General features: G+C 50.6%; 1 protein-coding gene across 3 annotated transcripts; it reads right to left on the reverse strand.

Annotated features, from left to right (window-relative positions):
* Positions 1–418: 418 nt before the first annotated feature.
* LOC108927167 (egl nine homolog 3-like) lies at positions 419–21,636 on the reverse strand. Of its 3 annotated transcripts, none has more exons than XM_018740285.2 (5): positions 20,516–21,632; positions 8,620–8,739; positions 4,026–4,162; positions 3,771–3,838; positions 419–2,355 (listed from the first exon to the last, which is right to left on the reverse strand). In XM_018740285.2, the coding sequence occupies exons 1-5, from the start codon at positions 21,257–21,259 to the stop codon at positions 2,297–2,299; spliced, it is 1,128 nt and encodes a 375-aa protein (XP_018595801.2). In that variant the 5' UTR covers positions 21,260–21,632; the 3' UTR covers positions 419–2,296. The 3 variants fall into 3 exon arrangements, 2 of the variants coding, with proteins under 2 accessions (XP_018595801.2, XP_029107033.1); XR_003797629.1 differs by having other exon boundaries at positions 2,093–2,355; positions 3,608–3,838; XM_029251200.1 differs by lacking the exons at positions 419–2,355; positions 3,771–3,838; positions 4,026–4,162 and adding an exon at positions 4,723–5,359 and having other exon boundaries at positions 20,516–21,636.
* Positions 21,637–21,667: the final 31 nt, after the last annotated feature.

Raw genomic sequence — 21,667 nt, forward strand, 5'->3', positions numbered from 1 at the left:
TTTCCTATTGTTGGTGTTCCTGTCTGAAAGTGGGTCCATCATCACTGTTCGTAAAGCACTTACGACACATGGACAATCTCCCACCGTTTGGACAACTTCATTGTCAGTTATTTAAAAAAAATAAAAAAATAAAAAAATAAAAAAATTTAAAAAAAAACAGAAAAAAAAAAGAGCTGGGGCTGTTGGAAGGTAAAAGTTGCAACTGGGACAAATATGAGCGGAATACAAGGAGATTTCAGCCATAAACTGAACAAATCAAAAGTGCGCATTAGCGGCTCTGCTGGTTTGCCGGCCGCCGGTAGGGGGCGCTTGAGACCACGACTAAGATTCCAGGGGCTGTTCGAACCCGCGGACACAGGACACTGGCACAGACAAAAAGGGGACAGGAAACACACGCAGGACACGCTGGCATCGAAACATCTTTTCATTTGAGTTTAATTTACCAAAGAAACATAATTAACATCGGCGTGTGCGCGACACGACGAAAGCCGAGAGACACTGCGCAGCCCTCGAGCTGCCACCAGGGGGGGTCCGAGGCGTTGGAGCGCGTGCCCGTTTGAACTGGAACCTGATCCGTCGCCTCCCAATTAAACACATTAACATTCTGTCGCAGGTTTATGAATACTGCATAAGCGAGAATGGATCGCGCATTTGATTTCTGCATGAAACCCAGCGCGCGCACACACACACCTGTGGGGAAGGGGGGGAGAATCAGAACCTCTGCGTTATAATCGGGTGCTGAACGGGAAAAGTCCTCATTTCTCACAGCATAAAAGCTGCTTGGGATTCATGACACAGCCACTCGACTGCTTTGTGCTCCTTTCGCTTTCCCACAATCCACTGCGCACCCCAAGCCAACTCAGTCCTGCATCGAAATAATGAACATTAATTAATTCACAATGTAGTGCATGTGCCAAGTCCAGTACAGGGATCCCAAAAAGTCAGTACTGATGCAGAACAATGAAACAAGCACTTTTTCCCCTTTTTTAAGAAAATCCATTTTTAAGGCAGGAGAAGATGAGCGGTACGATTACGGCGTGTCTCCCCCCGCTTTTTTTCGGGGAGGGGGGTCACCCCAAAATAACAAACGCTTCCACAGCTTGTGCCGACTTCGTGCTGTGCTCTCCACGAGAGGTTCGACAGAAAGTCTTTAGAAAAATAAATTTAAAAAAAAAAAAAAAAAAAAACAATCATGACCTTATGACCCGTCGAGCTGCAGGGCACTGCGTCACTGGTGATTTAATGAGGGGGCGGGGTCTGACAGACAGCTCTGCCCACCACTCTGCTCGCAGGCTTCGTCAGGAGGCGGAGCCGCGCACCCTGACAGACAGCTTGCTCCAACCCTCTGTAGCGCAGGGCTGATTAGAGGGCGGGGCTACGTCCTGACAGGCCCCGCCCAAGGCCACCCCGGCGTTTCCTGCACGTTTTTCGTAACCCTGTACCGAAGTACCGGCCAAAGCAAAGCGAACCGTTTTCCTTAATGAACCGTTTCTAACTCCTCCGAGGTTATGAATGGCTGACCCTGCTGTGTGGTAATAACACCTTAACCCCCCTGCAACTGTGCACGTACAAAAAAAAAAAAAAAAAAACTGAGGCTCCAATTCTTCGAAAGCCTCGCAATTAACCGACTTCTTTTTTTGGATAAAGCTAGAGGACGGAACAGGACATGCTTAAAAGCTGCATAACTGAGCTTTCTAAAACCCATCTGGTAAATAAAAAATGCCTTTTACCTGACGCAGACACACATATAGGTCTTTCAATTAAAAAATGTTGATTTTGGTTTAAGACAATGGTGATTACGCGGACTGCCATTGTGACAGCGGGTCGCCATGGTTCCTGCAGCGTGCTGCGTTGCCTAGCAACGGTTTCAAGTCAGCCAAGGAGAAGGGCAGAGAAGGGGGAGAAAGCTCCGTTCGACGATCCGCGTTCCTTCACACCGATCCTGACAAGAAGCCGGACCATTACTGACACGTATGCGTTTCGAACGGTACCTTCCCTGAAAAGCTGAAAGACGAAACCCATCCGAGATGCTCAGGGGCGCGTGAACCCCGCCGTGTTCATCGCAATTGAATTACTGCTTTGCTTTTTTATTAAAGGATTCTTTCTCCACATAAAAAGGAAAAATAATGAGGCTCAGGAAATAAAAGTCCTTGTAAATATAAAGACGTCACATTCAAGGTCAGCCGATCCGGCCACGATGCCAGAGTCCGCAGAGAAGGGTCCGAAAAAGAAGGCGCCCTTGGTCCGTCCTCCAGCCGTCCGCCCTGGAAGCGTGCGGCGGCGGCTCCCAGGGTCCCTACTCGCCGTGCTCCGATGGTTTGTTCAGCTCCACCTTCACGCCCTTCTCTCCTGCTCCTGGACACAAAGACAGTGTGATGAGACCCCCGGGGTAAATACCGACAGTTCCTGTCCCAGGGGGTCTATGCTGGCCGGGCTTCCAGGATGTCGGCCTGTCGGTAACGGCTCTGTGGGAAAACGAGAGCGCAACCGTGCCACGCGCCCCAGTGAGCTTCTGTATTCTCAAATACACCTAGTCCTCACATAATAGGGTGAATTTGTCCCATGAAATTACCCTCTTTGCCAATTTCCTGTTGTGTAGAGTTCAAATGATCATCATTTCTAATGGTGGGAGAACCCCAAATAAAAATGTCACCCAAAATTCATGAGGATACCAATAAAAAAAAAAAAAAAAAAAAATCATTTTTATGCATCAGTCATAAGACTAATATTTGAAATCGGTATTTTCAGCGGAACTTGTTATATTTTCATTAACACGTTATCAATAAATCCTTGTCCGCTGCCGAGTTTTTTGTGATATTTTAAAAGAGCAAATGAAACGCTCCTCAGATTTTCCCTTTTGGGGAAACCTCACCCTAAGAGCAAGGAAAGCGCCGTAATCTTAAAGCCTCACCTCTTGCATTCTTGCTTCATTTATACCTTACTGCGTTTCTAAGAAAGCTGTTGTTTTACCTGTATTCCTGCACAGCCGAAGAAGTGCTTCACTGGTGAGTGCCGTTTTCCTATAGTTAGATTCTGAACACATTTCCACTCAAAGGCTCCTTTTCTGCAGCATGTTTGGAGCACAGTGTGTTTTACCGGGTTTTTAAACGCTCCCCTTTACTCATTTTAAACAGCTGGCTGAGCACTATTAGAGCAGCCACCCGAGGTGTTCGCAGCCACGAAAGAAAACACACAGAAGCACCGAGAGAAAGTCTCATACCTTTTTCAAAGGACCACACTTTTAATGTTTTTCACGTATTTTTACCAAGCTCCTTCTCACAGCAGCTTAAACAAGAGCCTCACCGAACTGCTTCATTTGAAATCCTGCCTCTGGCCGAAGAAACACAACCGAGAAGTAAACCGGCATCCCTATAGCCACTCTCTTCCCCCACCTTTCGTGGAAGTAAAATGACTGTGCTGTGCACAAAAAAGGTCATTATACTGAATTAAAGAGAAGCTGTTGCAGCAAACTTTTGTCCTTAAAGACGTCGCGCTCCGTTACGGAAACGGACGTCCCAGTTTCCATAAGTTCATCAGGATGTCTGTACCTTTAAATTTCCTTACAGTGGAAGATATTCGGAAAGAACCAAACCATTTTGAAACTGACCGCAACGGTTCAGGTACGGTGCGGTGCGGTTGTGCACAGCCGCGCAGGTCGGCCCTGCCGTTCAGAACCGGAGCCGCTCCCGCGTTCTGCCTCAGGATCGGCCCTCAGCTGCCCTTCCACGGTCTTCGCTAAGAATGAGGGCGACAGGTGTGATGCGACGTACCTGTCAGGTATTTCTCTTTAGCCCGCGCTCGCTCCTCGGCATCGAAATACCACACCGTTATGGCGTACCTGGAGAGGGAGGGCAGGGAGTCACCACTGGACCATCAAGTCCCTATTGGGCAAAGCGGCCCCGACAGGCTAGAGGGCCAACGCAGGGCGGAGAGAGTCACCAGAGCAACTGGTGACTTGCAAAGACCCAAGACACTTCCACAGAACATCGCTGAGCCCGAAACCTCGCTGGCCCCTGGGGTCCCACCTGGTGGCGTACGCCGGCTGCACTTCGTGGGGGTTCCGTCGGTCCGACCAGAAGAACAGCAACCTGTCGAACTTGGGCTCGATGTCGGCAAACTGCGCTTTGCCCTCTGGGAAGATGCGGAGGAGACCTCCGTGTTCCTGAGGAGGAGAAAAGTTTTAGGAAAGTCATCATCGTGACGACTTCTAGCGCTGCGTTTGAACCTTTAACCCCTGCGCACAAATCACGGTCAGGAAGCGGTCGCGCTGCTGGAACGGACACGGCACTTCTCACGCCCCCTCCGCCCGATTGGCTCCTGCAAATGGACCCCCATTGAAAAAAATAGGAAGTTCACGTTGGCCTTTGGCCCCACTTCACAGCACCACGCCGGCGACGTGTCGTACGGACAAACACGCACACGCACGCACTGTTCTACTCCGCTGGCACTGCGCTCAGCAGAGTCATGACCGCTGATGGTCTCGGCAGATGTTGCGTTGGACCACATCCTGTAGTTTCTGTCCACGCTCTTTCAGCGATTGGGAGCCCCAAAAAACAATAATTCCCTCCCATCCCGGCAATTAGGACGAACACCCAGGGTGGAAGCGGGGCTTCCTGCTGGAGGACGAGCTGTGCTTTGAGGAGGAACTCGACGGTTACGTTACTGAGACCAGAGCGAAAAAGCAGACCGCAGGGGTCCGGGCGCAGGGTCTGCATCCAGGAGGCAAACGAGCAGCTCTCACGCAGGTTCTGCCCCCGTGGGGCACCAGGTGCACGTCTGCGGGTTGGAGGTGAAGAATTGGGGGATGTGGGGCAGGAGGAAGCTATGGTCCGGGATATGGTGGGCATGGGGTGGGGGGAGTCATAATGACAAGAATAGGTGGAAGAAGGGAAAAACAAGAGACCACCCACCAGCGCTCCCTGGTGTGCTCAATCAGCGAGAGCCACCAGCCTGGACACGCGAACCATGTGAACACCCTGCTGCGACCGGAGCAATTAAGACACGGTTAAACATCCTTTCAGCTGCTATTTTTTTTGCAGAGGGATCCGATTACGACTGCCTTGGCCGCTGGGTTTGGTTCGGTGTGGCCTGCGAACCGTGACCCAATGGAATCATGACAAGCCACTGTGGATATAGAATCACCTGCTTGGTCCAAACAAGCAGAACATATTGAGAAGTTGGGAAAAATACTGAGCCCCCACTGCATCTTTTTTTTTTAAAAAAGAGAACATTTTCTCAAAAAACAAACTGAAACTGACCAAAGTTTTTACGTCGCCACAATTCTTTCTTTCAAGGCTGGGAGGACTCAAGCTGCCTTCTCTGAAGAGCGGACAGAAGGGGGTGTGATGTGGGAGGGAACCTTTAAAAAAAGAAAATGCCAACTCATCAAAAACAGCGATAGAACTAAAATAATACGAAATAAAAGTTCTTCTCTGTGGGGGGTGCGGTGGCGCAGCGGGTTTGGATGGGTCCTGCTCTCCGGTGGGTCTGGGGTTCAATTCCCACTTGGGGTGCCTTGTGACGGACTGGCGTCCCGACCTGGGCGTGTCCCCTCCCCTCCAGCCTCGCACCCTGCGTTACCGGGTTAGGCTCCGGCTCAGGCTCCGGCTCACCGTAACCCCACTTGGGACTAGCGGCTTCAGCCACTCTGTGTGTGTGTAAAGTTCTCAGTGGAGATTGGCCAAGAGTGAACTTTCCCAGAGCAGCTCCAGAGCAACGGCTCCTGCTGCTGGTCACCGCGCAGAAACGTCCTCGGTACATGTGGGACGTCGTCAAAATGTCCAAAAATCTCCACACGTGTTCTGTGAACCGCTTACGTTTGTTCACTTAGCAGATGCTTTTGTCCAGAGTGACGTACAACTCAAGAGTAAACAAAAGTGCGTCGTCGACGGGTAAAGCGCCCTGAACACTGACGTAGGATTATCGGCTCACGGCTTGTGCGTCCGACACCATGTTACCGGTTCGCGTCCCTCCAGTAGCTCCAATAGAAGTGACATTCAAATAGCAAATACATAGATAATCATAGCAGATGGTGTTGGACTCTTACGTAGCTGTCGGGAGAGAGGCGGCTCTTAAAGAGATGGCTTTGGGACCCTTCAATGTGGAAAGGATTCAGTAGCTCTGAAGGACAGAGTGAGTTTGTTCCACCACATCGGGGCCAAGAGAACCAACGAATGAGATGTTTTTCCCTAATTAAGTGGAGGGGCGTGGAGGACTACAGCACTCCACATGAGGGAGGGGGGGGGGTGATCAGATCCTGGAGGCTTCAGCAGTGCAGGCTTTCAGGCAAGATATCATCATAGCCTGGCTCAAGAGCTGGACAGCTTCTACAAATGTGGTAGAGAAGCTGGGTGAAGGCTCACTCCAGTATTTATCTATAGAAAATTTTTTGACTCAAGGGGGGGCAGGAGAAATGACCTTTTCTGGAAGCTCATAATGAAACTGATGTTGCACTGCCTCATTTCCTTCAGACAGAAAAATGAGAACCACTTAAAACCCATTGTGTGGTGCCCAAGTTATCAAGCAACCACATTTTACCGCAAAAACAGGCCGCAGTTGGAGAAAACCTGGCAGCCAGAGAATAGACAGCATTTAGGTAAAAAGTTCCTTACTGAGCCCAGTGGGACTTCAGCTCAAAGCCTATAATACAGCTTTATAAACCTAAACATAACCTACAAGTAAGGTTCACAGAGAGTCCTCCTGCTGAGAATTTCTGCAGAAAAAAAATAAACATATCTCCTACAGCATTTTCTTTTCAGTTTTTTAAAAATTTTTCTGTAGGAGAGCAAACAACCGGCTTCGACCCACTGAGCCTCTGGATGGCAGTAACGAGAACCCAAACACTATAGGAACGGCAGCGATTCACGTAGCTTGAGGCTGCTGAAAGATAAAATAATTCTAATAGTGTTCAATTCATTACAGCTGCATACAGGATTTAAATTAAAAAAATCATAAATAAATTAAGGGTCCATATTAAGCTGTGTAGGACTTTGGAATCATATAGTTACAGTCTAAACTGTTTATGAAGCGTACAGCCAGGGGGAAAATATGAAGATAAAAAAAGCATAAAGACTGCAGCAGCCCTTACGGTGCAAAACCACAAAGATAAAGATCTTTATTACTGAAGAAAACAATGTCACTGTAGGTCGACCTCAGAGAAGAGAAGCAGGAACACATCTGCTACACATTTTTCTGTCGGAGGAAAGGAACCCGGCTCCGGATAATGGACACGTCAACGTTGAGAGTCGTCGTCGGAGTCAGTCAAGGTCATGTTGCAATCCCTAACTTACTGGAGCATGTTACACCACCCGTATGATATGAAGGCTACAGCGACATTCTTTTGAACCTTCTCTCGTGACCATGTGGCTCTTATCGTAATCAGGGCTTTCTCTTCCTCAAGACGTGGGAAAGCACGCAGAAGACGAGGAACGCTCTCTAAAGGCCGCGCAAGACTACGTTTCCCATGACCCTCGGTGCGTCTCCGAACTTGGACGTTCGCGAGATGCCCTGGCGCTTTCCACCGAGGACCGACTCGGAACATCACAAAGAGATCGAGTGACAGAAGTGAGAAGTGTCCCGTACGCGGTTGAATCCAGAAGAACAAAACCTCCAGCAAGTCAGTTCTCCATGATCAGGTTGCCAGGTGACATGAGAACGTTGTGAAATCTTAATGCACCTACGTGACACTTTGCTGTGGTCGTGCTGATGTTATTTCATCATCACCACCACCACAGTTTCCTTTTTCCTCTAGATATTTATCAGTATGGTGGTGGGTGAGGGGTGGGAATAGCTGGTTAAGGCTCCATGTTCGGTGCAAGACCTCTACCGAGTGAACTTTGGACCACCACATGTTCAAACAGGAAAAACCGGCCCTTTATCTGAAGGCAACGGATTCCGTTTGCTGCTTATCAGCATCCAACTCTGGGGAAGGGTCACAGGATGGGACATTACCCCCTGCGGACCCTTGACGGCAGACGGTGCAGGCCCGACGTGGTGTGGCCTACCTGGAGAGCACCTCCAGCTCAAGCGGTGTTTCCTGCCAGGATGTCCTGACACCCCAAACTTCCAGTCACTGGAGGCTCATTCCCCGTTTTCCCATAGCCGAGTTTCAAGAGTCAAAGGGTGGAGAACTCGCCATGCCACGGACCTTGGGCAACCCCAAGAACGGCGGAGTTCATGGTTTGATATTAATCTTTTAGGGCTCGTGGCAAATGGGATGTGGCGATTAAATCCGTTACAAAACTAATGCTAGATATTAAAGGCTTTTTTCCCCCATTTGGATGATGCTTTTCTCCAAAGCAGGGTAATTTTTACTATATCAATTCAGGTAAGCTGCACAAGGGTACTGCGCAGCAGGAGGGAGCATTCAAACCTGCAATCTCAAGAGTCCAAAGGTAGCAGCTCCAACCACTGCGCCACCTGATGTTCTAGAAAAACACGGAACGTGAAGAGGAAGACGACCAAAAACCCCCTGATAATGAACCATTTATTGTAGGAATGCGATATGAACTGCATGAATTGAAAACGCCACGCATGAGCGAGACAGCTCTTGTTCGAGGCGCTACTGCCGAGTGCTACGGAGAAGCAGAGGCATACGAGGGCTTCCAGAGGTCTACTCACCTTGGCGTCCCAGTTTTTATTAAGGTAATATATACAGGTGACACATCTCCCGTCGCCATTGGGGTTGTCCACATGACGCACGTATCCCGTCCCGTTGCCAGGGTAACAAGCCACCATTGCCTGAAAACACAAATTGGAAAAACTGTAACCTTCCAAAAATATTCTGGGTACGCAAAATGTCATGATAGAGCAATTACATTAAAAAAATGGATGTACAGGGCACAAACATGTCATGAGCACCAGAGCAAAAGGCAGAAAAGGCTGCTTAATACTTGACAGCCATATAGAGCTGAGAGAAAAATGTTCATACTACAAAAGTATACATTAAATAACCATTTCCGCACAAAAGAACAACGTTATAAAAGTGTGTGGGACAAAGTCCACTTCCCCCGATATTTCTGAAGATTTGGGATCAGAAATTTTTGCAAACGTGACGGAAAAGACGACCTGAAAAAAAAAACACACGCAAATATAAATAGCTCCGTCGACGGTCAGTAGTTCATCCAACTGTTCAAGCTCAAAACAAACATGACTGCTGCACTCCAAGATCCCCTTCCAAAAGTCTGCAAGAGAGATGGCCTAAGATAGACCTTGGTGTCTCAGATAAGACCATTAAAGGCCCACTTTGTGTGTTTTACTGTTTACAGTAAACTTTGATACAATCCAACCTTCTTCAGCGTGAACTTACAAATTGGAGAAGTAAACAAGTGCATTTTAAACACCAGAGCGCAGTTTTAGAAAGTTGTTCACAATAAACATGACATGCTCAGTGGATCCCTGCTTGGTTTGTTCCTCATCCTGCAGAGAACTGATGAATTAAAAAGAATAGCGGATATTACCACAAAGAAGGGTGTAAGTGTTTCTTTTTTTTTTTTTTTTAAGTGCAGAAATCATGGGTTGATAGTTATGTAGCTGTTTTACAGCGTTTTAGTGATGTCTGTGGAAATTTGGTAATGGTTTCTGGAATAATAATAATAATACTACATTATTATTTTTCTCCATTTAAAATAACGGGGAAAAAGGCCTTCTGTATCGAAAATTGCAATATCTCCACCGTTTCCAAAAAGAGACTAATTCTGTAAACTGAGCAATCCCTCTACAAGTCTCACGTGTTACCAGGGTAAAACATACTAAACATCAATATCAATAACAACCTGTCCAGTGCAGGGTCAGAGTGGTCCAGAGTCTATCCTGGAAACACAGGAGATACACATTCAACAGGGTGCCAGACCATAACAAGGTAATTGATTACACAGTGGATTTAGAGTCACCAGTTCACCTGAAACAAGTTTTGAACCGCGGTGAAACCAGAGGAAACCCACGTGAACGCAGGGAGAACATGCAATCTCCACACAGACTGAGCTGGATTCAAACTCACAACCTGTGAAGCAGCAACGTCACCCTTTGCACCACTGTGCTGCTCACATGACAAACACGTGAAAGTAGTTTATTTCTAATACAACGTTATCACATCATCAATTATCTAGGAGCTCACAGAGCAATGCGGCAGAACGCAGGGCCTCACGGGGTCCCGTCTGCGCAGGAGGACAGGCTGGAGCGGCCTGGCAGGACTCAAGATATGCAGATCAGACCCGATTGCAGAGTCTGCGGAGGACGTTGCAGTGCACCGTTGCTTTTGCTTTCTAATCTCTCGGCGACATTTCAGTACGAGGAAATGTTCTATTGCATTCCTAGAGGGGGGAGGTACTAGGAGGGGCATTTACTGTATATACACTTCCATCAAAGGTACAACAACAAAACACACGCCTCCTTCCTTCCAGCCTGCCTGTCCTCCTTCACAATTGATTCAAAGGCTCAACTCGATAATGTCAAAAATAAAATAAATACAGACCTCCTGAACTGGCCTTTCCAAAATATCCAAGTGCACTTTCTACCGAGCAGCTTCCCACATCCCATAGTTTTAAGTCCTCAAAAAGTATCTGATCTGATGTTAATTGAAATTTTAAAACCCAGCTGAAGTAAAAAGAAAGTACTTGGAACTTCTATACAGGAGGCCTGTAGACTCTGAATCCTGTACGTGAGGCCAGGCAAAGGTATTCAGACCCTGAACCAATTCCCTAATTTCACAGAATCAAACAGGTACCCTAAAACTTAATTTCCTGTGCTATTTTACTGTATTTCAGAACATAAAGCTACTTTAAATTGACGCTGATTTTATGCTAAGCAGAGCATTTCAACTATTATTCAAACCTACTGCTCATGGCTCCAGAAACACCAGCTCTATATTACAGGATGGTGGTGGCAGTATCATGCTACGGAGCTGCTTGCCCTAAACGCACCAAAAGTGTTAAAGTATGAAGTTTGACTGCTCATGTTAACAGCATATCTCAGCTTTTGTTTCAAACATTAAAACAATGCCCCAAAAATGAATAACTTCATACAAAAAAAAAAAAAACACTTCAAATATACCATTTTGGACTCAATTAAAATGAGGGTCTGAATACTTCAGCAAGGCTCAATAGTTATTGTAGACTGATAACAGGTTAACACTAAGTGGCATAGTATATAGAGCAATAACTTCGGAAGCTCATTCCAACTACAGTGTCCTTGACAAAGGTGAACCGATACTGTAAGAGTACCCTGGTGAATAAATGAGTATATCACTGCAAAATTTATCGAACAAAGGAGTCCAAACGGTAAAAGGCTAACACGAATCGGTAAAAGATCCAGAAACCAGATCTGGTTCCGTGCTTGCAAGTTATACGGTTTATATCTGTAGTTTATTCCAAAATGGATAAAAAGTAAATGCACCGGCACAGCGTGACCAACAGAACGAACCCGATGAGATCTAAGGAGCCCGGAAGAACTGCGAAGGGTGTGCAAACGGAGCTTCGTGACACATCTCGCACCGAGCTGCCTTTAAAGCTAACTATGCACATCCGTTTGTCGGACAGAAAGCTGGTGGGGGGTGCGCGGGTTGGGGACGCCCCCGTATTTACCGGTGCTTCGTTTTACCCCTCCTCAGTCTGCCAGCCTAGTTTGGCCCAGATGGGTACCTGGAGCAAATGTTGCCAGGGGTCCCAAGGGGGGCCCTTCTTTATCTGCCTTCTGTACTGTGCGGTAGCTCGGGGATGAAGAGGGGGCAGTCAGAGTTGACGTGAAGCCCCCCCCCGGTCGTGCTCCTCCCCCTGCTATTGGAAGGCTGCCAGGCTGACAGCGTTTTAATGACCCGGCTACGTGCGGCGCGTGAGCGAGCCCTGGACCGGCCCAGCTCGGGAGAAACACCCCGGAGGGATGAGCGAGCACGTTACTGTTGTCAAACACTATGTGTGTGTGTGTGTGTGTGTGTGTGTGTGTGTGTGGAGTGGCAAACGCACACCACCGTAGAAGACCCTTCATAGCAGCCCGCCCACATTCACCTTCCCTGGTGGGTGGAGCCAAGCGGGAAGCACGGTGACACCAGGCATTGCACTGGAGGCCGTTCACTCCAGGGCCAATGGTTTCAAAGGGTGGGGGGCCGGGGGGCTGCAGAGTGTGTTAAATCCAGACGACTAAACCGAAAGGAGATGATTCCCATTTCCTCAAATAACTCTCCCTCTGGCCACTTCCTGACCCCCCCCTTCAAAAGAAACCCCTGGACTGAAGAGGGGAGTTGGGGGGAGAAGAGAGGGGGAGAAAAAAAAAAAAAAAAAAAAAAAAAAAAGCACAATCTATATTTGGAGGGCCGTTTGCAAGCTCTCGCTACGTGGCCAAGCGCCCAGGCTCTTTTGTTGTTGTTTTCCTTCAGGACGATCTGGCTTTAATCGTGTCACGCACAGCCCTTCGGGGTTAACGCCCCCTCCCCGCCAAGGAACACCATCCACAACCACAGGGTCAAGGTGGAGAAACGGAAAACACATTAATTACTGCATTACCCTCAAAACAACTCCTTGCTTATTAACGGCCGATAATAAACGATACCCGTCTAAGAGCGGAGCCCGCGGCGAAGGAGATGCTGCGAAAGGGGCGCCGCCACGCCGGGGGTGTTCCTACGGCAACGGATCGCACGTAAACAAGCCCGGCCAGCTGCTGGGAGTGGAAGCAATGGCGCAAGTCCGCATGCCTGAACCGGTGCCAGCGTATCTCCGGCCCGCCGTGTAAACAGCGGCGCCTGGCATGTCACCGTAGGAGGGCGGCGCAGTCGGCCTCGAACGCCCGGGAACATCCGCCCCAAAAGAGCGCTGAGGAGAGGACGAACACCCGCCAACGAGGTTGCACACGGGACACGCACGCATACACACACACCTTGTGGACACGCCGGACAACTATTATTGACTTTGCATCTTTCTCCAAAGCTGTTCCCGTGTGAGGTTTGTACATTAAGTTACACTGATTTACCCATTTATAAAGCAGGGTAATTTTGACTATCAATTTCGTCTAAATACTCATTGCTGCAATATCTATTGATCCTACACTGATCCTATTGGTCCAACACTGTCACTGTGTGAGAAAAGCGCTTTAAAGAAATAAAGTGAAAATGAAAACAAGAGTACTGCAACTGGACACTTGGAGGTGGGATCTGAACCAAGTTTCCTCAACTGCAAGCTGACAGAGCTAACCACTGAGCCACCTACTGACCCTAAATGAAAAATATAGTATGCGTACACACACACACACACACACACACACACACACACACACACACACGAGCAAACCTCCTTATGAATGTACAGTCGATGGTCAAACAGACCCTTGGCCATGTGGCACCCTGCTGCGGGTGCAGGCCATCAGGCCCTGGTTGCCATGGCGACAGCAACATGTCATGAGAGCAGCCCGCACTTTGAAAGTAGACTGTCCTGCAGTGGTGTCAAACCACACCCATACAGCACATGGATGACACCACCAAGACCACGAGGCGACCTCGGTTAGCCAAACAAAACATTTTTACACCTGGTACTAAAAACCATACACAGTATGTGCAGAAAATCATAACACGTATTTACAGCGAAAATCACGATAGCATGTCTTAAGGCAGAAGTATTGAGAAACTTTACCACGATTTACATGCACCTAAAACGCCACGTTTAAACACCTCTGCAGCATAGAATAAAAGTGTGCAAGAGAGGGAGAACGCTGTGGGGGCACGGTCTCTCCAGGTGAGGCGGCCCTGAACACGTGGTCTCCAATGCAATCTTGGCGGTTTCCCCCATTTCTGGGGTCAGGCTTCACGTTGGGGGATGCGGGGAAGCCGCAAAGTCGTCGTCCAGTTCAAACCGCAAGGTGATGCTTGGTCCTACCGCCTTCAGGGCAGGTAACGTTGCCACGGCGACTGGAAATGTGTTCAAACTCATATTTGGATTAAATAATAAACCCTAATTAACGGGACTCTAGCTCCGCTCTCCAGCGGGCGACTCAGAAAAAGGACAACTTTTTATTTACTGCGTTTGACTTTGGTCACGTTCCTGACTCACCACGAAAAAAAAGGGCAGCGAAGAATCATAAACAGAATTAAAGCAAATTTTCAAAACCGTAGGTCACGAACCGCCAAATTTGCAGCCTGACGATCTATGGTTAGAAGAGGGACCTTTTTTCTGAGCGACTGCTGAGCGTATGTTGTTCGTGCGTTACGTTGCTCTAGTGTGTAAACAGGTTCGTGAGCACAGGGGGTTTACTACAGTACATAGCATGTTCACGTTTGGGTCCAAAGACAGCAGCTCTAATCACTACGCTTCCAGACGTCCTCATGTCACCGCGGGATAGAGCTGCTGTGATGCACAACAGCATTTCAGAGAAATCTCACAACGATATTCAATCGCATACAATCGTAAACCGATTTACCCATTTACACAGCAAGGTAGTTTTTACTTGATCAAGGGCATTAGAGCAGTAGGTGGGATTTGAACCTGTGACCTCCAACACCAGAGACAGCAACTGTACCATCACAGTCCCTGCTGTCCCATTCTAAGACATCTTGGATAAAGGCTGAGAAATTAACTGTACTTAAGAATCACACATCTGCAACCGTGTCTCTTTCTCATAATGTAATGAACACATTGTGTTTTCTATGAGATTTACATTGTTTTGGAGAAAAGCATCTGCTAAATGAATAAAGGGTAATATTACTTAAAATTTGAAAAGTTCTCAGTTTGACAGGTAGAACCATTGCAATACCTACCAGTCGACGGATGGACTATAAATTAAGGTAGAACATGAAAAAACGCCACGAAAACTGTCGTTATAATAAGGGAACGGTGTGTGATGTCACCGTCTCATTCGTATTTGGCTTTCAAATTTGTTTTCTTGCTGAAAAAATTAAGCAAAACAGCCCCGATATCTTAGTATTTTGGGGAAATTTGCAGGTTCAAATCTCATCTGCTGCTGTAGTGGCCTTGACCAAGGTCCCAATTTACCCTAAATTGCTGCAATGGAAGTTACCCAGTTGTTTGAGTGGGTAGTTAAGGCATTTCATGTTGTAAGTTGGTTTTGAGAAAATCATTGGCTAAAAACTAGTAAATATTTAGCAATTAAAATTTGTTCTTATTGCTGGATTGAAACGGTACCGCAAATGGTACACTTGCGAACACTAAATATGATAATAAACCCAGAGAGTCACATTTTTTTCTTTCCAACGTCTCCCAGAATTGGACAGGTTTAAAAAGTACCTGTCCTGCGGACAACCGAACACAAAGTTAATGTCGAACCTTGATTTCGCATTTCGCATCCGTATCCCCCCACAGTTTCGCTGCGTCTGAGCCACACGACACCATGCCGAGTTCTGACAAACGTGCATTTCCTCGTATGAAAAGGACCGGTTGTGGAGGGCGGGGGGGTGGATGCTGCACACCACAGCCGTTTCCAAGATGGTAAAAAAGCCCAAATATTCTCCACAATGCAGTCAATCCCACCAGTTCGCAAAGGTGGAGAAATCGAGCCTCTTGGTTGAGGTGTCCCTGAACGGGGCAGAAACCGACCCAAACGGTTGAATTCAGAACCGATGACGCACACAATTTGGGGAGCGACGGGCAAACGGTACTAAGTTTAAAGAAATGCACGGCAGCCCCTGGGGATCCGGCGATTTCACCGTGTCCAGAACGCCGACCCTCAGCGGAGACGTTCCCAGCGGCTCCCGCGCCTCGTGCGGCTTTCCTTCGGGAGGCGCTCCACGCGCAACGACAATGGGATCCGCACAGGAGCCCTGCAGCGAAACAATGCCGCAGGCAGGACCACACCCCTCTTCTAAACAAAGCAACGAACCGCCGTGACCACGTCCCTCGTATCTGCCCGCGGTCCACAGCGGCACTACCAACCGCTCATGAGATTTGTAACACTTGCAACCCACTTAGTGGCTCAAGATCCAGGCTACAGTGTCAATGACCATATGAGAAATGCAGGGAGTGGATCCCCTATTGGGGCAGCATGCACAATGACCTTTCCATTCCCTTTTCGTGTATGCCATGACCGTCTTCTGTTCCCCAAAATCAAGCGTGGTGGTAGATGAGAATGTAGCCCGGCTGCCCCTTAACACAGGCTCCGCCCCCTCATTCTCGCCGAGACCGGCAGGTGCCTCGGCCACCATCAGAAGTGCCAAACTGAAGCGGTCCTCTCGCGGCGGGGACCCTGTGACCAGCGGAGCTGTCAGCACATGGCGCTGCTCATTAACCGGCGGAGTCCACACGCAGTCGCTGACCCGGAGCGGCTTACGGTCAAGGTTAAGTGGCCCATCGGCGCACTGAAAGAGAGCCTTGTGTGCGGCTCCATAGAGAATTAGGGGTCGTGCCCTCACAGCCGCCGTCTCTGCTTCCGTCTGCTTCACAGCGCAGATCGGTCAGTGTGTCCACAACACCTCAGTTCCTCAATTTACACACCAAAGTCCCCAAACATTTACCATCATTTACATTAATTTCACTGACATTTTTTCTCTAGAGACTTGGGGCGTTAAGCAACTTACTCTGATTTACCCAATTATAAATCAGGGCAATTTTACTGTATCAGTTCTTGGTAAGTCCCTTGATCAAGAGTACTACAGCAGGAGGGACTTGAACACAGGTCCTCTGAGTCCAAAGGTGGAGTGTAATTTACGACATTGTCTGAACCACTTGCCCCATACGGGGGGGCGGGGAACCGGAGCCCAACCCGGCAACACCGGGCGTAAGGCCGGAGGGGAAGGGGGACATCCAGGACGGGACTCGAACCCCAGACCCACCGGAGAGCAGGACCCGGTCCAACCCACTGCACCACCGCGTCCCTTACCTCCCTTTAATAAACTGACGCTATTTTAACTGCATAAAATCCGTTGTCAATGTTTCACCAGCTTGAAACTTGTTTCTGAACTTCTTTACCCCCAACCAACAGGGTAATTTTGCAGAACTAATACAGACTTAAACAGGAAAAACCTCAACATCTGACTCCATAAGAACAGGGTGAAGGTCTCCGCACCCATAAGGCTGTAGCGACGCCGTCAATTTTACATATAGACGATTCTGGGAGAAACAGTAACGCTGGAGGTAATAATGTTTACACAGAACCCAGAGAGGTGGGTGTGTGGGAGAGAAAGACAGGGGAAAACTATATGAGGGCTGGGCAGCAACGTTCCACAGCCTGATGGCTGTAAAGGCGCCGACAACCTGCAGTCCAATGGCATCTTTCTCCACTGAAAAAACTCAAAATGTGGAAAAGTTTCAAAGCTGATGATCCTGCAGCCATTGCACAGATTAATATTTAGGGCGCAGAGCCCATCTAACCCATTTAGTCAGTGACCCCCTTGTAAAATAAGGCTTTAAAAAAAAAAAAAAAAAAAAAAGGGAAAAAAATCTTTCAATGTTATTTTTGTTGCCATGGCGACAGCTGTACATCATCTTATTTCCAGTGTGTTTGAAAGGCCGGAGTCTTTTTCCTAGAATATTAACGGCACCCTACTAAAGCGCAGCGTCGTTTACCAGGCACACGACACTGAAGGTCAGCAGTGACCTCCACAGACACCACCCACGTCAGCACAGGTCAGGGCCCTCAAACCCACCACTCACGTTTCGCCATTTATTCATCAATCTGACACGTTAACCTACTTGCGCCGATTCACCCCTTCGAGTCCAAAGGTGGTGACTCTAATCGCTACGCCACCTAGTGACCCATGTGAAACACGAGGGCAATTAAAAGGAACATGGAGTTTATTCCCACACGACTCCGGTTAGACTCAAATGTAGACGCGAATTTAGTACGAAGACGCCGCGGCGTTCGTTTCGGACGCGCGAGGAATAACCTTGGGGGAAGTGCAAGAAAAGCCGGTCCTTCCGCTGCGAACATAAACAGCGCGGCTGCACGGGACGGCGGCCTGAGGTCACAGCGGCAACGTGCGCTCAGGTGTTTATGGAAACCAGAAAAATATGTTCACGGCCTTTCTGCGATCGGATGTTACGCGTCACGGTAAGAGGGAGGCGAACTCGAACGCGACCTCGCCGTCGAGCGGCTCGCCGCACTCCACAGCCCCCAGCCCCCCCATCCCGGGCTGCGTCCGCGTCCCAACCGGCGCCACAGTCCTGTCCTCCACGGGAATCCTTGCCCCTCCCTCATCGGTCAACGATCCGCGGTCCCGAAGTGCCCTCGTACCTGCGCACCTGGTGCAAAGGAAACAGGAGCTGTCAGCTGCGGAAAAAAAAAAAAAAAAAAAAAAAATTTATCACACCAGCGGGAGCATAAAAAGGAGGGTTACTTCCTGTCCCCTGACTGTCGAGAGTAACCCCCCCCCCCCCCCCCGTTTCCTGCCACTCCGAACACGTCGCTTTGACTTGTTCTCTCGCATATAAAACCCAAACTCCCAAGTTATTTTAACCTGCAAGTGAGTTCGGGGGTGGGGGGGGCGGTGAGGAACAAACAAGATTCGTCTCTGCTTTAGTCAAAAGTGGCTAAGAAGCCCGATCTGAGAACATGTGGTTTTCGGTTTGCTTCCCAAGAGGGGTGCTGTGCCTGTACCTCGCAGCGACTCATTTCCCCAAATTCCCTCAATAAATATGCTGTCGCCCAACGCGGGATTTTTTTAAGAGCCCACAGGAAAAGACGACGACAAATGTCAGAGCTCATTGCATCGCTTACCACGTGGAAACGTGAAACATCTGGTTCAATATGAAAAACAGCCGACGCTCTCGGGCCACCGAGCGGCGTCCCGAACCCGGGCCACTTAGCGCTTTCACTTTTAGTGTGCGACAGTGGAGTTGGGGTGGGTGGGTGGCATGGCTCGGGGAGGCTGCAATCGGCATGTGCATACACACGCACCGAGCGACCTGTAACCGTATGCGTGCGCTACACACTTCACCCCCCCCCGTGGGGTCTCCAAGCGCTGACGTGCGGAGTAATGGAGTAACGGTACCGTGCAGAGGTCCCGAAACGAAGAGACTCCGTTAGCCCCCCCAGCGATGACACATCAGCGAACTCCGCTCACGAAGACCGCAGCGAGTCCGACTGCATTTCCCAGACGGTCGAACCCGTCACGCACTCCGCACCCGACCACACGACAGCATCGGAGGCCTTGCAGTCATCCATTGCAGTGGCACGATAAAGCCCACAGAGCAAAGTGAAACTCGACGTGCCAAAGTGTCGAACAATGAAGGAACACACACACACACACACACACACACACACACTATGCTGCTCTTAGCTGGGCTCTGTCTAGAGACGGCAAAACCTCACACCCCCTAACCTGCGTGGCAACGAGTGGTCATTGGCACAGTGACCGTTACAGGTTGGTGTATCAAGAGTGAGTGTGCGTGCGTGCCACGTGCCTGAGCGGGCGGCATCATCACGGGCTCGTGGCTCTTACGTTTATCCACTTTGGAAACCCGCAGCGCCTCGACCGTACGGCAGACGTTGTTTCGGCGTGCTTGCGAGACGAACTTCGCGGGTGGAGAAGGCCAAGCCACGCAGCGAGAAGCAGGCGCGGGTTCGAGGAGGGTTTCGGAATGACTGTCGGGGCACTCGGGGCACGGTCCCCGCAAGCGGCTCGGCCGTTCCGCTCAAAAAGCACCCGCCGAAAGCAGCCCGGCTCACTTTTGCATTTTCACACCTAGGTCGAGGCGTGACCTTCACCGTGCCCTCCAGAACGACTCGGCCATTTCCGCATAATTAAGGTTCAGAGGCATCTTGCCCGTTCGATTTCGGCTCAAACGGAGAGCGCGAAGGGGCATCGCTCGGCACGTTGACCCTCGGGTCGCCTTCCACGCACCTTTTCGGTTCTGGAACTGTCTCTGTAGCGTTTCTGTCCGGAGGTCCATCGTAAGCGTTTACGAGGCAGCGATGAAACACCGACGATCACCTAACGTCGTCACAGCTTTCGACCAATTTCCTTCCCACACGGCATCGCAAGTCCGACGCTTATTCAGAAGCGAGGGCGTACAGGCCTCCGTGTCTCTATGCGTGCGAGAACCACCGAAGGCGGCCTCCGATACGATTTACTTACTAGTCTCCTTCGGTCAGTTCCTACGGCCGCTCCGATGCGACACCACACACGTCCAGAAGATGTAACTCAACTGCTTTTCCTTCATTTTCTGCGCTCACATGCTGGTGGTGTACTGGTTACAGCTGCCGTCTTTGGAGGCACCGGTCGCAGGTTCTAATCCCACCTCCAGCTGTAGCATCCCGGCTTGAGCAAGGTACTTGCCCTAAATTACTCCAGTAAAATTGCGCAGCGGTAAGGTGGTAAATCGCTGTAAGTAGCTTATCGTGTCGTCGCTAAATTAATACATTTAAACGTCAGGAAGCCTCACGACAGGGCGGTCAGAAAAAAGCCATAAATAAACAATCGCTGCGGGGAAAACAAAGGGGTAAATGGGCCACGTTGATGGGAACACGCCCCCCCGGGGTGAACCGCCCTTTAATGAGCGCGTTGGTTGGCGCGCGCTCCTCGCTCGCTCGCTCGGCCACGTGCCGCAGCTCCGCCGACCGGCCCGGGACCACCGGGACCACCCACCTTGGTCCGGCCGTTGATCTTGTAGGAGCCCAGGCGGCCGTTGCAGTGGCGCATGAGCTCGTCCATGCGGTTCATGAGGAAGCTGATCTGCTCGCACCCGGGCTCGCTGCCCTCCACCCACGCGATCTTGTCGCCGCGGATGTCCTTGGAGTCGCCGCTGCGCTGGCTCACGAGCTGGCCGTCCGTGAACCTGCCGCTGCCGTGCAGGGCCTGCACGTCCCGCAGGATGGCCAGGCCGAGCTCCTCGCCCAGGAAGTTGTCGAGCACGCAGATGCCGTGCTTGTTCATGCACGGCGCGATGTAGTCGGAGGCGAGCTTCTGCGGCGGCGACCTCGTGCGCCCGTTGGTTTTGGCGCCGCCGCCGCCGCCGCTCGTGCTCGAGCTCGAGGCGGCGCTGCTGCTGCTATTGCTGCTGCCGCCGCCGCCGCCACCTCCGCTGCTGTTGTTGTTGTTGACGACGACGACGACGCTGTCCCCGGACCCCCCCGGGTCCCCCGCGCACGTGACGCAGCGCTCTGTCCCGCGGCCGTCCGGCGTGCCCGTGCTGTCCTGCGGCGCGGCTCCCGCCTCGCGGCACGTGCGCTTGTGCTTCTTCCAGTCCTGCTTCTGATGCTCCTTGCTGCAGTAGAAGGAGCTCCGGCAGCGGCCGCACTTGAGCAGGTTCTCCATCTTCCCGCAGAGCTCGCAGTACTGCCGCTCCGAGTCCCGGTCTAGGTCCAGCACCCGGGCACCGGGCGCCTCCATGGCCGCGGGGCGCGCGCGGGATGCGTGGGCGGGGCACGCGGCCGCCTTCAAAGCCGCTGCCGCCGCGCCCGTCGCCGGGAGACGAGCCGCCGAGCTGCCGCGAGCCTCACCGGCGGCGGCGGACCATGGCAGCACACGCGCCGGCGGACGAGGGCTCCACGCGGCTCAGCGTAGGGCGCGGCGCGGTGCGGCGCGGCACCCCGACCGCTGCGGTCCTAAAGTTCTGCTCCGCACTTACGCTTCTAGGGTCACGCGCGCCCCCCGCACGCTCTCCGCTGCCTGCCGATCTGCGGCCGTCGCATGGCGCCGCTCTCTTTCTCCGCTCCGCACGTCGCCCTGACAAACCCACCTGACGTCACCGTGCGGTGGGCGGGGCCAGCGCGAGGTCCTCCCGCAAAGGAGGTCTTC

This window comes from Scleropages formosus, chromosome 4 (genome assembly GCF_900964775.1).
Source record: "Scleropages formosus chromosome 4, fSclFor1.1, whole genome shotgun sequence".
NCBI classification, from domain to species: domain Eukaryota; kingdom Metazoa; phylum Chordata; class Actinopteri; order Osteoglossiformes; family Osteoglossidae; genus Scleropages; species Scleropages formosus.

Coding starts and splice junctions, on each gene's coding strand:
- LOC108927167 (XM_018740285.2), bottom strand. CDS start 21,259: ATGGAGGCGCCCGGTGCCCGGGTGCTGGACCTAGACCGGGACTCGGAG. Junction 4,163..8,619: donor ATAAAAACTGGGACGCCAAG/GTGAGTAGACCT, acceptor TCTCCTCCTCAG/GAACACGGAGGTCTCCTCCG. Junction 3,839..4,025: donor CAGCCGGCGTACGCCACCAG/GTGGGACCCCAG, acceptor CTCCCTCTCCAG/GTACGCCATAACGGTGTGGT.